Source organism: Sarcophilus harrisii, chromosome 4 (genome assembly GCF_902635505.1).
Source record: "Sarcophilus harrisii chromosome 4, mSarHar1.11, whole genome shotgun sequence".
Lineage (NCBI taxonomy): Eukaryota > Metazoa > Chordata > Mammalia > Dasyuromorphia > Dasyuridae > Sarcophilus > Sarcophilus harrisii.
The window spans coordinates 10,087,263-10,101,265 of NC_045429.1; the positions used below are offsets into that span (position 1 = coordinate 10,087,263).

The following is a 14,003-nucleotide window of genomic DNA, read 5'->3' on the forward strand; positions in this document are numbered from 1 at the left end:
AGTAAATACTTGTCTTCTCATTCAAACTATTTTTAAGCCATGTTTATGGACCCCTGGTTAAGGTACCTCGCTACTTGTTGTCCCCCCCATCCCAGAGTGTAAGCCCCTTGAGGACAGGGGCCATTTTTGCCTTTCTTTGTATTTTCTGTGCTCACCACGGTACTTGACATGCAGTGGGTGCTTAATAAATACATATCAATTTAAAATAGTTATCAAAATAATAATTTAAAAATTCTCTGACCCAGATTATGAACCTTATTCCTGATTTTCCTTCTTCTGCCTTCACCTTTCCCCAACATCTTGTTTCTGCTATCAACATATTTTGTACATTCCCACTAAATGTGGCTGTTTCTCTCCCATCTGAGCTGTAAGTTCCCTAGGGGGTGAGGCTGCTTTGCTGCTGACTTTGTTTGCCCTCCACCCAGCACAGAGCTCCAGGGCACTCTGCTCTTCAGAGAGATGCTTATCGATTCATGGATAAAGACTGAATGAGAACAGCCTTGTGGAAGCTTCAGGACAAAGCACTAGGCTGCTGAGGAGGTACCCAAAATGGGCTCCCACACACCATTATTGGAAATATTTCCCATGTTTTTTTTTCATTTCTCTTTCCTGTATGAGGATTTGAGAAATAATTTCCACTTGATCATTTAATAACAGGATGTTTTCCTATGTGAAACAATTAGCTTGGTTTTAGAATCATGTTCCTTTCTCTCTCTGTCTCTGGGTCTCTCTGTCTCTCATTTCTCTGTCTCTCTCTCTCTCTCTCTCTCTCTCTCTCTCTCTGTGTGTGTGTGTGTGTGTGTGTGTGTGTCTCCATCTGTCTCTCTCTGTCTCTTTCTCTGTCTTTGTGTCTCTGTCTCTTTCTGTCTTTCCCCCCAATGTACTAAGAAATTTAAAAACATTTCCTGTCGCACCCGGGCTCTAGCTCTCCTTGCCAACTAAAGGTTGGTCTTTGGTGACGCGGTTTCCTATTGGTCCCATGAAGCTAATTGGGAATCTTGGTTTGTGACTTCAATGTTAATGATTTTATGTAAAGTCTGGTTAAGGACAAAGTCTCCAGGGGCTGCTGCCAGGCTTAATTAAAGGCAGCCTGAAATGAAGGAGCAGCTTCCGAGTCTGTCTCCTGACAGCTTTGGTGAATCTGATTCTATCTGGGTCATTTAATGCTTGAAATGTTATTACAGAATTACAGAAGCCAGCTCGGAGCCCTCGGCCAGGAACAGAAGATTCCCTTCTACGGGGCACCCACAAGGAGCCTCTGCTTTGAAGTCTCCAGTGAACCCTCCAGGGAGGGTTCTCCCTCCCAAGGGCAGCCCATTCCCATGTGGGATCGCCGTTGGGAAAGTTTTTCGGACATCAGGCTGGCCTTTCTTTCTGCCATCGCTCCTGGTCTTGACCTCTGGGGGAAAACAGCCTAATTCTTCTTCTAAATGACAGGTCTCCCAACATGTGAAGACCCCCACCCCAGTCTTCTTTTCTCTGGCCTAGGGGCTCCCAATTCCTCATCAATCCTCACAGGGCCCCGGAGTCCAACCTTCCCGTTTCTTTCCTCACAACACTCCATGAGGAGCTATTATAAATATGATTATCTCTGTTTTATAGAAAAAGGAAACCGAGACCCTAGCTTTCAGGTTTAGCAGGTGCCTTCCTCAAGAACACACATAGTAAGCGGCAGAAACAGTAGTTTTATCAAATCCCAAGAGGCTTCCCATACAGACCAACATAGGTCCAATGACGTGACCCACTTCTTTAGGGAGCAGTGATGTTAGCTGGATCTCTACCATGCTAGAAGATTCCTGCACTTTCACTCCTTCCTCCCTTTTCCCATTCCGTTCTCTCCTGATTCTCCACCCTCTTTTAATCTCAATTATAACTTTATTGTCCACACCTCCAGAAATGGCATTTCCTTTTAGAAATTATGATCATTCTTTTTAACTAAAGCTTTTTAGTTTCAGAACATCTGTACGGATAATTTTTCACCACTGACCCCTGCAAAACCTTGTGTTCCAAATTTTCCCCTCCTTCCCCCCTTCCCCTAGATGGCAAGTAATCTACTATGTGTTTCAACATATATTTTAACAAGTTTATCTAATATATGTACACATCTTTATACAGTTATCTTGCTGTATAAGGAAAAATCAGACATGATCATGTTTTGACGGATAGTAACACAAAATTCATTCATAAAAGTCACAGAAATCACAGGAGCTCCAAAGAATGTTTTGAGTTGGGGTCACCTTCACTTCTGAAGTGTCCCTACTAAGATCTGGATGCATCATCTTCATTGTTGTTGGTTTAATATTTTAAAATAATTTTTCTTTTGCAAACATGGAAAGAACATTTAGTAAAATTTTACCTTCTCGATGGAAGAACAGAGGAGGAGGAGTTTGGTTAAAGAGGAAAGAAACAAGAGTAAGCTCCTCATTGAAGTTGGGAGATTCAGCCCCTCAGACTGACCCCAGCCCTATGCCTTCAAAATGGCAAAAGCTTTGATATTCTGATGATGGTCCAAGCCTGTCTTACTCAGGTTGCATTTATTCTCTCTATACATTATCTCTTCTGACAGAATATAAATTCCTTGAAAGAAAAGACTATTTCATTCTGTTACTGAATCCTGAACAATTTCTTGGCGCATGAATGTTATTTGATAGAGACATTTGAGTCAACTTAAGAATCCATTCAGGCAGTTGACTGGGAAAAGTTAAAGCAATTGTTGAGTGTGATTAAAAATTATTTTTCATAAAATTGCCTGGCTGAACAAATATGGTTTGGTCTTGTGTAGACAGACATCAATTGGTTGTTTGGTGACCTGAAGTTGGAGGGAGAATTGACAGGATAAGTCCTGTACACACTTACCTGAGTCGGAGGGATTGTTTAAATATCACGGTCAAGAAAAGAGTAGACAGCACAGTGATACCGAGGACCATTCCAGACAAAAGTCCAGTGGTGGGATTTCTTTTGCCTGAAAAGGGGGAAATGAAAAAAGAGAAGTGTTTGACTTTTGCTACAGCTGAATAATGTTACAGATTCTGCTTTCTCTCTTCAGTTTGCATTGTACAGACTATGGACATCTCTGGAAGAGGGTGAGAAGAAAGAGCATTCTGCCTTATGGGCTTCCATCTTTATACCCAGCCACATATTGGAGACTCATTGTGAATTCCAGGGCAAAGAGCCATTGGGAGCCTGGAGATGTGAGAAAATCACTGGAAATTGATGGGAACGGTCAATGGAGGTATGATTAGTGTGAAGTCAAGGGACAACGCAAAAGTATATAGGAGGCCAATGGCAATGCTATTCTCCTCTTTAGCCTGAAAGAAGGGCTGATTCTTAAAGCATGTGAACTGCATTACTGTTAGGACAGACACATGGGAGAGTGGGTTCCATTCCAAGCAAACTCTTCTGGGTTGAGAAAACAATGACGTTGGAGGGAAGGGCTAAAATAGAAAGTTGGAAACAAATCAATCCCTCCCCATTCCTCCATATTCCATGAGTATTGACTAATCCACCACACTAAGTAAATGCATTGGGAATAGGAGAGAAAAGAGTTTTTTTTTTCTTTTGAAATAGGATTACTTTTCTCCGTTACAATATGAATCAAGTGTAAGAATAATAATAGATCCAAAAATGATCCAATGGCAAAGGGCAATGATCCAATAACTGATCAAGTGTAAGAATCAACGTTTGAATTACTTTTTAGTTTCTTTTTTTATTCATGCATGATGGAGAGCTTCTCTTTTGGTAAGGAAAGTTCTTTTCTGAAAACAACTTTTCACTTCAGAACAATTACGTGCATGGAGGTTTGATGTTAGTTTCTAGAGGTGCAATTCTGAAAATGTGGTCAGGTTCAATACCTTTCTGTGCTTGTGTTTGCATCTTTCTTTGGGGTCCTTTTTAGTTAAGCACCTTATTTGGTTTGTCTGACCCATGAGAAAATTCCCAATCACCCTTCATAGGTAGCAAAATTAACTTCTGTTGTGGCTGTGGCTTGGATTTGCTGTTTTGGTTGTTGCTGTTATTGTTTACTTCTCACGCAAGGTTAAAAACATTCGTGTTCAATATGCCTCCATTTTCAAGGTAAAAAGATCATTCCTTCCAATCTGGGAGTAAAAAGAACATTATTTCTATCTTAACAGAACTAGAGGAATGACACCCCCCCCCCCAGCAGTCTTGCATCTACATTGCCTTTTTATTAGATTATAAAGCAGGGCAATTTTAGATGTGAATACATTCATTTGTCCATCCATCCAACTATCCATTTTTCTATCCATGCACTTGTCCATCTCTCGGTTCAACCATTACTCCCTCTCCATCCTTCCATTTATTCATTATTCATCCAATATTACTCAACATCTCCAGACCTACTACATACCTAGAGGATATTATGCTGGAAGATTAAGCATTCTGATACATTTCATTCCTTGATAGATTTTTCAACCCCTCCCTCAATTTGAGACCAGAGGCCGTTTTCCATGTTCGGTTTGTAAGCTTCGGCCTCCAACACAGTGATTTGCACAAAGTCGTCACGTAATGCTTGTTGACTAGTCTTGGGGTGAAGTGGAGAAATTGCAGAATTCAGAGGCAGATTAGAAGTCATTCCATCTATTCCAAACATGTCCCCTTTTCAGAGAACAAAGCTAACGCCCAGAAGAGTAAAGTCATAAATAGGATAAATGGGATCTGAACTCAGGTTCTCTAGGAACACATGATTCCTAAAAGGCATAGCCTTTAGGTGGGCAGCCATAAACTGGATCTCCTGGGTGACCTAGGAGTGCCGATCTTAGCCCTAGGTTTGTTCATCTGTTAACTATCTCTGATGTATGTCTAGCCATGGGCACTGCAGAGAGATTTAAAGGTGAAGAGTCCCAGGTCCTGCCCTGAAGATATTTATAATCTACTGGGGAGAAGGAAGAAGGAAGCATAAAAAGATGGCCCATATCTTTAATACTTCAAAAGACTCGTGATTTCATCAAGGTGAAAACCCTCCAACAAGGACAAGTTGCTGGTGTGAAAATAATAAGTATGAGAAAAAGTAGCTAGAATTTGCAGTAAAAAGATAGAAGAAAGTTAGATATCATTAAGCAAATGGCCCATTTTGGGGAGAAAGCTGGCTCTAAAGGGTTCAGAGAAAGCTTATATATCATTTTATGGCTTCAAGGGAAGTCAGCCTGGAAAGGGAACTTGTCAGGATAGAAAGGCTGAAGATCCAAAAATATTCCATTGAGGAAGAGGATGAGCTGTCCAAAGAGATCAAATTAATTTTTTTTCGATAAGGTTATTAGAGCGATGGGTTAGGGAAATGCTGTAAATATAATTTTCTTTGATTTCAGCAAAGAATTTAATAAAGTCTTCCAAGTTATCGCTGTAGGGAAAAAAAGTGAGCCGTATTCTTGGCAAAAGGACAGCTGAATGGATTTGGGCTGATTGAAAGATGATGGAGCCGCAGAGTAGTCATTAGTGGTTCTCTGTCCATTTGGAAACCAGCCAACCAGGGAGAGAATTGCTCTCCTAGTTACCCAGGCTCACAACCAAAGTGTCATTCCCCCACTCCTAATTCTCAACCCCATATGCTATAGGTTCTATCCCTACAAGACTTCTGGCAGCTGAGGGACACTGTGGCGATACAGAATGGTGGATCGGCAGAATCTGAGTTCGATTCCTGCCTCAGACACTTACTAGTTGTGTGGTTGAGCCAAATATCCTCTCTCAGTCTCAAGTTCCTCATCTCTAAAACTGGGATAATAATAGCACCAACCTCCAGGGTTATCATAAATGAGATAACATATAAGGCACCTTTTCGAGGCTGAAAATGCTATAAAGCCTAGTCATTGTTGTTCTTCCTGTTATTATTGTCGTTCTGCATATATTCGTGTGTCCAGGTCGTCTCCTCCATTAGATTATAAGCTTCTTGAGGTCAGTGACAATCTTTTACCTTCATCTGTATCCCCAGTACTCAGTACATTAATAAATTGATTTATTGATCCATGCAAAAAAAAAAAAAAAAAGTAAAGATAATTCCCAGTCTCAGCTTACAATCTAAGGAGAGGGATGGCAGACAAATATGCACAAATAAGCAAAATGCAGAATAACCAGAGGATAATTAAGAGAAGGAAAGTACCAGAATTAAGAGACAGAGGGAAAGGCCCCTTGTAGAAGCTGCTGTTTGAGCTAGGGTTTAAGGGAAGCTGGAGAAGCCTGGAGGGAGAAAGGTATGAGAAGAGGGAAGGAGGTAGATCATAGATGCCACGATTGCCAAACAGAGAATTGTTTTTCTTTGATGCTAGAGATAATAGGGAGCCACTGGGGTTTATTGAGTAGGGGAGTGACATAAGATATTTATTAAGAAATCCCTTTAATAGATGGATTGGAGTGGACAGAGAGAGACTGAGGTGGGCAGACCCAGCAGCAGCTTTTCGGCATAGTCCAAGTGCGAGGGGATGAGGGTCTGCACCAGGGTGGCGACAGTGCCAGAGGAGAGAAGGGGGTGAATTCCAGAGATAATGCATCAGGGCTCGGCAATAGATTGATTATGGGGTGGGGCAGTGGTGGAAGAGAATGAGGAGCCCAGAATGACGCCTGAAGTTTGAACTGAGGGACTAGGAAGATGGTGGGATCCCCAAAAGTAATATTCCCTATCTGGGGGGAGGGGAAGATAAGGAACCTGAGGAGTTTGATGTCTACAAGACATCCAGACTGAGGTGTCCACAGCTGAAGAAGCGAGGCTGAAGTCAGCAGAGAAGTTAGGGTTTGAGAATTGTTGCCGTAGAAATAATCACCAAATCCTGATGAGATCATCAAGTGAAATAACAGAGAGGGAGAAAAAGGTCCAAGAGAGCGTCCCTGGTTAATGGTGCAGCTTGGAAGAATTCATGGACTAAATGGTTGAAATTTTGAACAGAGGAAAAGGAGACCATTAGAATATAAGTTCCTGGAAGACAGGAATCGGTTTTATTTTTCTTGGCTTTGCCAACTCCAGATGCTCCAAATCCTACACGCTTCCCTTGGTTCTAAATGTTCATTTTTCAACTCCAGCACTTAATAGTTTTGTGATCCTGGACCTCAGTTTCCCCATCTTCAGAATGGGAATGTGGACTCCCCATCTCACAAGACTGATGTGCTCACCTTCAGAGCACTGAGGAAATGCGAATTATATTATTCTTACCAGAAACCAAATGGTCTTTAAAGATGAAAGCACTTGGAGAAACAATATGACCAGGTTCATCTTGGAATGGTTCCAAGGAGACCTGGGGAGCTGGAAGAAAAAGAAAACAAGGTTAGCATGGTGACATTATGCCCGAGGTTGGAGACTGGCTTGAAAACCAGTTTTTCTACTTGCCTGGTGATGAGGGAAGTAAACCAGCAACTTTTACTGCTTGGAAGGTGAATTAAAAGCAAGAGCCTTTACATGAATATTTCTGGTCAGGGAAACCAGAAAGAAAATATATACCGCCTGCCTCTAAAAACTGCTTAGTGACAAGAAAATTAGAATGTGACTTTTATTGATCTTGAAGGCATCGGGACTGAAAGTACCCACGGAGCTTTATGGCCCGGGGCCACAAGACCTGGAGCAGAAGATAGCTTACTCCTCCCCATGTGGTAATAACGCTGAGTTTCTTTGAATCTCCAAAGCTGCCCCAGCCTTCCAAAATGGGCAGGAGGCCGTTCCCCTTTGTTGGCTTTGCAAAAGAAGCCCATTTTTGTCTAGCTGGCATTTCAGGAAATGTCAAAGCAGGGCAGGGATCCTGCTAAAGATTGTTCTCCCTCTCACCAGAGACCCTGGGAATCAGCCTTTACTGGTGAACCTGCTGGGGAAACCAACATGGACCGTAATAAAAGATCTTAAGAAGCCGGGACTGTGGGGAAAGAGAAGGGAGCAAAGGAAGGAGAAAGGGGGCACTTCTAGCAGCAGATGTTCTGGCTGACCACAGTGTCCTGGAACTTTTTTTTCTTTTTTACCCATGATTCTCCTTTAAAAGCTGCCCAAGATCAAGGCAGGAGAAATTCCATAAAGCAGTTTTAAAAATCATCTCTCTCCTAATGTAGAAGCTAGAAGCTGCATGGTTCGGTGGAAATAGTGACGACTCTGGCTTCGGGACCTAGGGTCAAGTTCCATTTTTGATGATGACTGTGTGACTTTGAGCAAGTCACCTGAACTGTCCCATGTGTTCATTTGCTCATGTATAAAATGAGAGGCCATTTTCTAGAAGTTCTCAAGGGTTTTTTCTGATTCTCTGAAACTCAGACCCTAATTGCTTGATCATCCTGATATTTTGAATTATTCTACGTCCAAATTATCCCTTTAAAAAATTTACACTTAGAGCCATGGAGAATAATGTATCTGAGATGTGTGCATTATTACTGCAGAGTTCCCACAAAGTATACACCGTGTTCTCTCCCCAGGCAGAGTTCTTTTAAAACTGAGCTTTCAGATTTCTGAAAAACAGCTTTGTTCAGTCCCGGGGGGAATGTCTTTGGGAATAGCTTAATCGAGTATGGGTCTCTGCTAAATGGCTTCCTGAACATAATGAAGAGGGCATTTTGCTGAAAGAATCAGCCCAGCAGGACTGAAAGATCCTTTCCTGTTGCAAGAAAACAATTTCCTCGTTACAAGGATTTTCCTACATGCAAAAAAATGTATGTCTTTGTTTCAAAATGATTCCTTGAAATATGATGTTGTTTTCCATTCTTTCTTGATCTGGTTCACTTTTTGGAATTGTGTACATTAGTGAGTCATGGAATATTCATGGCCATCATCCCAATACACCATTGAAAGAGAATTTTTAGACAATCATAGATGGCTCCATATACTATCTACCTCACAACCACCCCAAGAGAAAGTCACCAGTTACCTCCATTTTACAAATAAAAGTATAAAACTGTCTCAACCTGGAGTCTATCTGACTGAATTCAAATGAAAACTCAGGTGCAGTTTTAAGTTTTGATAGCTACTGAAACAATTAAAGCTTAAAAGTGTACTTAACCTCGACTGCTCAGTTTGTCCCTCTGTAAAATGGGGATGATAGCATCTTTTATTGTTGTAGGGATCAGAGAGAGAACATTTGTAAAGTAGTTTGCCAGCCTTAAAGCGCTATATAATGGCTAGCTATTATTGTTATAATTAATCATATTTATGCCTATTAATTAATTAATCCTGTTTATGTTAATAAAATTATATTAATATTAAAGTTCACAAAAGGCTTTAAATGAATCATCTCATCTGAGCCTTAAGACAGTCCAATTATTTTTATGAATGAGGAAATTGAGGCCAAGAGCTGAAATGATTAACTCGGAATCGCACAAAGAGAGTATCTGATATGGGATTTGAACCCAGATTTTTGGGATTGATAATGACTGGAGAAAGCACTACCAGTATCTGTGTGATCTTTTATCACTTCATCATTTTAACCTTCGGCTTCCTCATCTGTAAAATGGGATATTAATGTTTATGGCACTTCCCAGGACAGTGTGAAGCTCCATGTTGTAAAATGATTTGTAAATTTAAAAATGTTATTTCAAGGTCAGCTACAGTAGTTTTTCTACCAGTAAGTTCACAAAGATTATTAAGTGTCTTACTCTGCTAAACAGGGAAGAGCCAAAGAAAGGGAAAAGCAGCCTCTAGATTCAGGAAGCTTTAGTCTAATGGGGAGACACCTTAATAAGAAGGTACATAAGGAAGAGTGGGGCTCTGTCCTAAGCCCAGGCAATCAATCACAGAAGACTTAGATACCTCAACTGCAATGGAGGCATCCAATCCATAGTTGTGGATCGAACCACATGAATCCATAGTTTTGAAACGAGTTGTGAGACAACCCTTTGATCAATAAAGAAGGTTCACATTTTTAAATATTGGATGAAGAAAGATGGTTCTCCATTGGAAACAGCTTGTAATTGGCTGAAACTATCAGACATGCTTTTAGGTCTCTATATAAAGTCCTGGAAGTATTTGAAAATTTTACCAGTTTTAATAGCTATTAATTTTCATACCTGTTAAAATTTAATACAGCACAGAGACTTTGGGGACACCATGTAGCTAAAAAGAGCAATCAGTCCAACCTTGACCTCCAACCAGCAAGGAACCAGCCTAAGGTGGAAAGGCTCCGGTTTGAACATGCAATCATTGGAGGCAATGGGAAGAGAGAGGCTCAGACATTTAGCTCAGTAACTCTGGGGAAATCCCTTAATTTCTTTGTACCTCAGTTTCCCCATCTGCAAAATGGGAGTGACAATACTTGCTCTATCTCCCTGGCAGATCTAGAATGAAGGTGTTCATTTGTGGACCTTAAAGAGGTGTGTGCTATTGGTGACTTGGGTTCATGGGCTTTCAATAGAACTTTGCATCCTAATTGGTTTTAAAGGAAACCAAAGCTCCTTCCCAGCCCATTTGTCCCCATTTTTCCAAACTGGCCAGAACTGTTACATTAATTTTAAGGAGATGTTGGGTTAGGAAGGGATAATTTCACCAGAGAATCAATCCCGAGCCAATTCCAGCAAAGCTGTGAGGGAGGAGTCTGCTGCCCCCTCGTGGCGCCTGCGTGTCCCAGCCTGGAGACCTTTACCTGGCCAGGATTCAGGTGGGGTCATCCAGGTAGGCAAGTTTAAGACCCTCAGATGCAAATCCCAAATCCAAGTAGTTCCCGCCCTCTAGGAGTTTATAATCCACAGGGTTGAGGAGAGAGAGACACACAAAGTATTCTCAGTAAGTGAGGTGGGTCTCAGAAATCAAGTCCTGGGTTCAGGACCTGCCCGTGCAGCATCCTGGCTGGGTAAGAGTGGACAAGCCGCCAGCCCCTTCTGTGCCCCATCAAGGCTCCAAGATGGCAGAGGAGGTGCAGCCTTTGCTTTGGTAAAGGGCGTTGTTCCCCTGGGAGTTCCCAACACCTCGGTAATCACAGGTCCCATCCCCCAAAGAAAATACTCTGTAATAATTAAAAACCAGCCAGAGGGAGAGACCCCCCCCTCGCCCCCCGCCCCAGCTGAAAAAGTCAGGAGGGCTTAACGAAGTTGGGGCTTTTGAACAAACCTCGCAGAGATGGTTTGTAGAAAGGAGAGAAAACTGGGAGCCATTTAAAATCATTTCAGTGAGGATGTTTAGGATCTCTGCAGTCATATCCCCAGTAAAAGCAGGGTGGCTTCCCTCTCATAGCCTACAATGGGAAAATATATGTATAGACGAAGAATATTTAAGATGAATCAAAGGAGGGAGAGAGTGCAGGTGATCAGGGAAGCCTTTAGGTAGGAGGTGGGCTCCTGACAGACTTCTGGGCATTTTCAAGAGGCAGCAATGAGAAGGGGGGAATCCCAGGCAGCCTGTACAAAACCCAAGGGTCTCTCGATTCTCGTTCTGTGGGGAGCAGAAAGCTTCCCCCGTGGGTACCTTGGACATGACCCTCACTCATGCCCTCCCCCACCCAGTAAGTCAGCTTCTCTTGGAGAAGGGCCATCTTTTTATTTGCTTGTGGTGTTTCCCAGAGCTCCTTCTTCACACAAGGCTGGCCACACAAATGGTTATCAAGAGGCTGGTGTAAATCGTTGAACATGAAAGTTGTTTCTCACTCACTTTTTCCTGCCAGGGGAAATGATTTTCCTTTCAGTAAGCGACAAGGGAGTGAAATTTCAGTTTTGACCACAATGAGCCGATTCTCAGGAAGCTGCTCAACCTGGAAGGGGCCTCATGAGCCCTCGGGGCTGCTCTGTCCCTTGGCAAGAAGCCCTCCAGTGGGGGGGGGGGAGATCTGGGACCTCCGGGGCAGCTCCCTCTCCTTTGGGACAGCTCCGATTCGAAGCAAGTTTCCCCCCTTTTTTGAATAGAAATCTGCCTCAGATGCAGACACTTCTAAGGGCTTCTCTCTCCCCAAGAAAAAAATGGCTCAGACTGTCCAACATTGGTGAAGAGGAAAGTCTCCTGCCCCGGGAAAGCATTCTGTCCGCCATGCTAGATTTCTCTTATCGGCCTGACAAACTCTATAGCACTTAAAAAACCACTAGGAAAGTAGATAGCATTAGTAGTATTAAAATATTCAAACATTCCAGTGGATTCACGACCATTCCCTCCAACCACACAGATAGCTACCCATCCACGCCTGCCCAGCCTGCATCCTGAGGGGCAAGAAGACCCGAGTTCAAATTCAGCTTCAGATGCATTCTAGATGTGTGACCATGGCCCAATCATGTAGGCCCCTTTGTCCCAATTTCCTCATCTATAACATGAGAGGAATTGGACTTATTGGATTCTCTGGCTCTAAATTTGTGATCCTAAGTTCACCAGAGGTTGTTCATGCAACATACTGACCATTTCCCTCACTTTCTCTAATTTAGAGAGGACATCAGGGGTGTAATAATAATAATAATAATAATAATAATAATAATAATATCAGACTTTTGTCATAATTTATATTGTATTTTAAGATTTGCACTGAGCCAAACAGATCCTATGTCATTTTACAACAACTATGCTAGCTTGAGAAGTTCCTTACCCCTGGGACCCCCAGATTCTCATCTTTAAAATAAAGGAGTTAGGCTAGATGGTCCCTGAGGTGCCTTCCAGCTCAACAGCTATGCTCTTGTGTTTACAATGTTGCTGGAAGTCAAATCTTGCAAACCACAACAGAGAACATTAGGTCAATATTCCTTTCCTTTTACACAATTAATTAAATTCTACAAACAATCATAAGTCACCAACTGTATGCAGAACACTCTGTTAGGTATCCAAACAAGGTACAAGTAAAATTGGAGTGGTTGGATGTTGTGGGACCATTTGTGAGCTCACCAATGTCGAGCCTTCCTTCCAGAGTCTTTCTCTGAGTTCTCCCTATGGCATCCGGGTGACTCTGGGTCCTCAAAAGCTAAACAAAATAAGCAGAAGTTCTGGTGGGTTCTACCAATTAGTCAATCGGTCGACAAGCATTTATTAATCACCTACTATGTGCCAGGAGCCAGGCTATCCACTGGGGATACAGGGAAAGGCAAATGCTGAAAAGTATGAGCCCAGCAATGGCTTATCTGCTTCCTAAGGACCAGCTTCACTTAGGGTCAAGAAGCAGCCCCAGTGACAGATTCTTTCGTTACAGAGAGTGGGACAAACACTGGAGCCGGCTCAGTCTTCTCTAGGGTTACCTTTTTCTCATTATGGGGTATATATGTGGGGGGGGGGTGTATGTGTATATTGTAGGTGTGGATGTATATGTATGTGAGTGTATATAGGTGTGTATATGTGAGTATCTGTGTATATATATGTGTATATCTGTGAGCATGTGTGGATATATAAATGGATTTCTTGCCTCCCCCCAATAAGACTGGGGGGTTCTTTGAATGTAACCCCTTAGATTCCCTCTAATACCTCAGGGTTATTTGTATTTATTCCATTTACATTATTTTGTACATATTTATGTAAACTGGAAGCCTCTGGAGAAGGGAGACTTTCTTTGTGTGGGTTGGCCCAGGGTTTAGCCCAGTGCCTGGCGGGGGCTCCCCAAAAGCTTGTGGAGGGAAGGAGGAATATGCTTCCAGGGAAGGCAATGAAGCAGACTTCTGCCTCAGCTCAAGTTCTGGCTCCCCCAATATGGGGCGCTCCCAGTATGAGATGCTGATTAGAGAAAAATCATCTATGTATATGCAGGATCATAACGACCAGCACTTCTATTGGACGTGACTTTCCCTCTGTGGAAGATGTTGGGTGTAGAATCAAAATCAGAAGAGTTCAGAACCTTGGGGAGTTCATGTTCTGGGAAGGAACAGCAACATGTAGGTGGACAAGGAGATACATGAAGTGTGAGATCAGCATGGAAGGGGAGCTTGGAGCCAGGCTGTGGAGGCTTCAGACATGAAGCTGTATTTTATCCATGAGACCACGGAAAGCCACGGAAACTTTATAAACAGGGAAGCAACCTGAACAGAGTTCGGCTTTAGGGATATCCGGCTGCCTTAGAGAAGGATGCGATGGGGGTTTGTGGACATGAAGGGAAGGGGTGGGCAGTGTAGACTAGAGGCAAGGGGACCAGTGAGAGCTG

General features: G+C 42.5%; 1 protein-coding gene and 1 long non-coding RNA gene across 2 annotated transcripts in view; one reads left to right on the top strand and one right to left on the bottom strand.

Annotated features, from left to right (window-relative positions):
* Positions 1 to 14,003, top strand: part of LOC116423728 — a 60,659-nt gene that overhangs the window by 13,395 nt on the left and 33,261 nt on the right. Inside the window, exon 2 of the long non-coding RNA XR_004234233.1 lies at positions 3,047 to 3,232. This is a non-coding gene — a long non-coding RNA (uncharacterized LOC116423728). The remainder of the gene's footprint in view (positions 1 to 3,046; positions 3,233 to 14,003) is intronic.
* IL23R (interleukin 23 receptor) overlaps positions 1 to 14,003 on the bottom strand; it is a 53,834-nt gene that overhangs the window by 3,952 nt on the left and 35,879 nt on the right. The window contains exons 7-8 of the mRNA XM_031968910.1: positions 7,160 to 7,249; positions 2,857 to 2,962 (exon numbers count right to left, since the gene is read on the bottom strand). Of these exons, the coding sequence (XP_031824770.1) occupies positions 2,857 to 2,962; positions 7,160 to 7,249 (196 nt within the window). The remainder of the gene's footprint in view (positions 1 to 2,856; positions 2,963 to 7,159; positions 7,250 to 14,003) is intronic.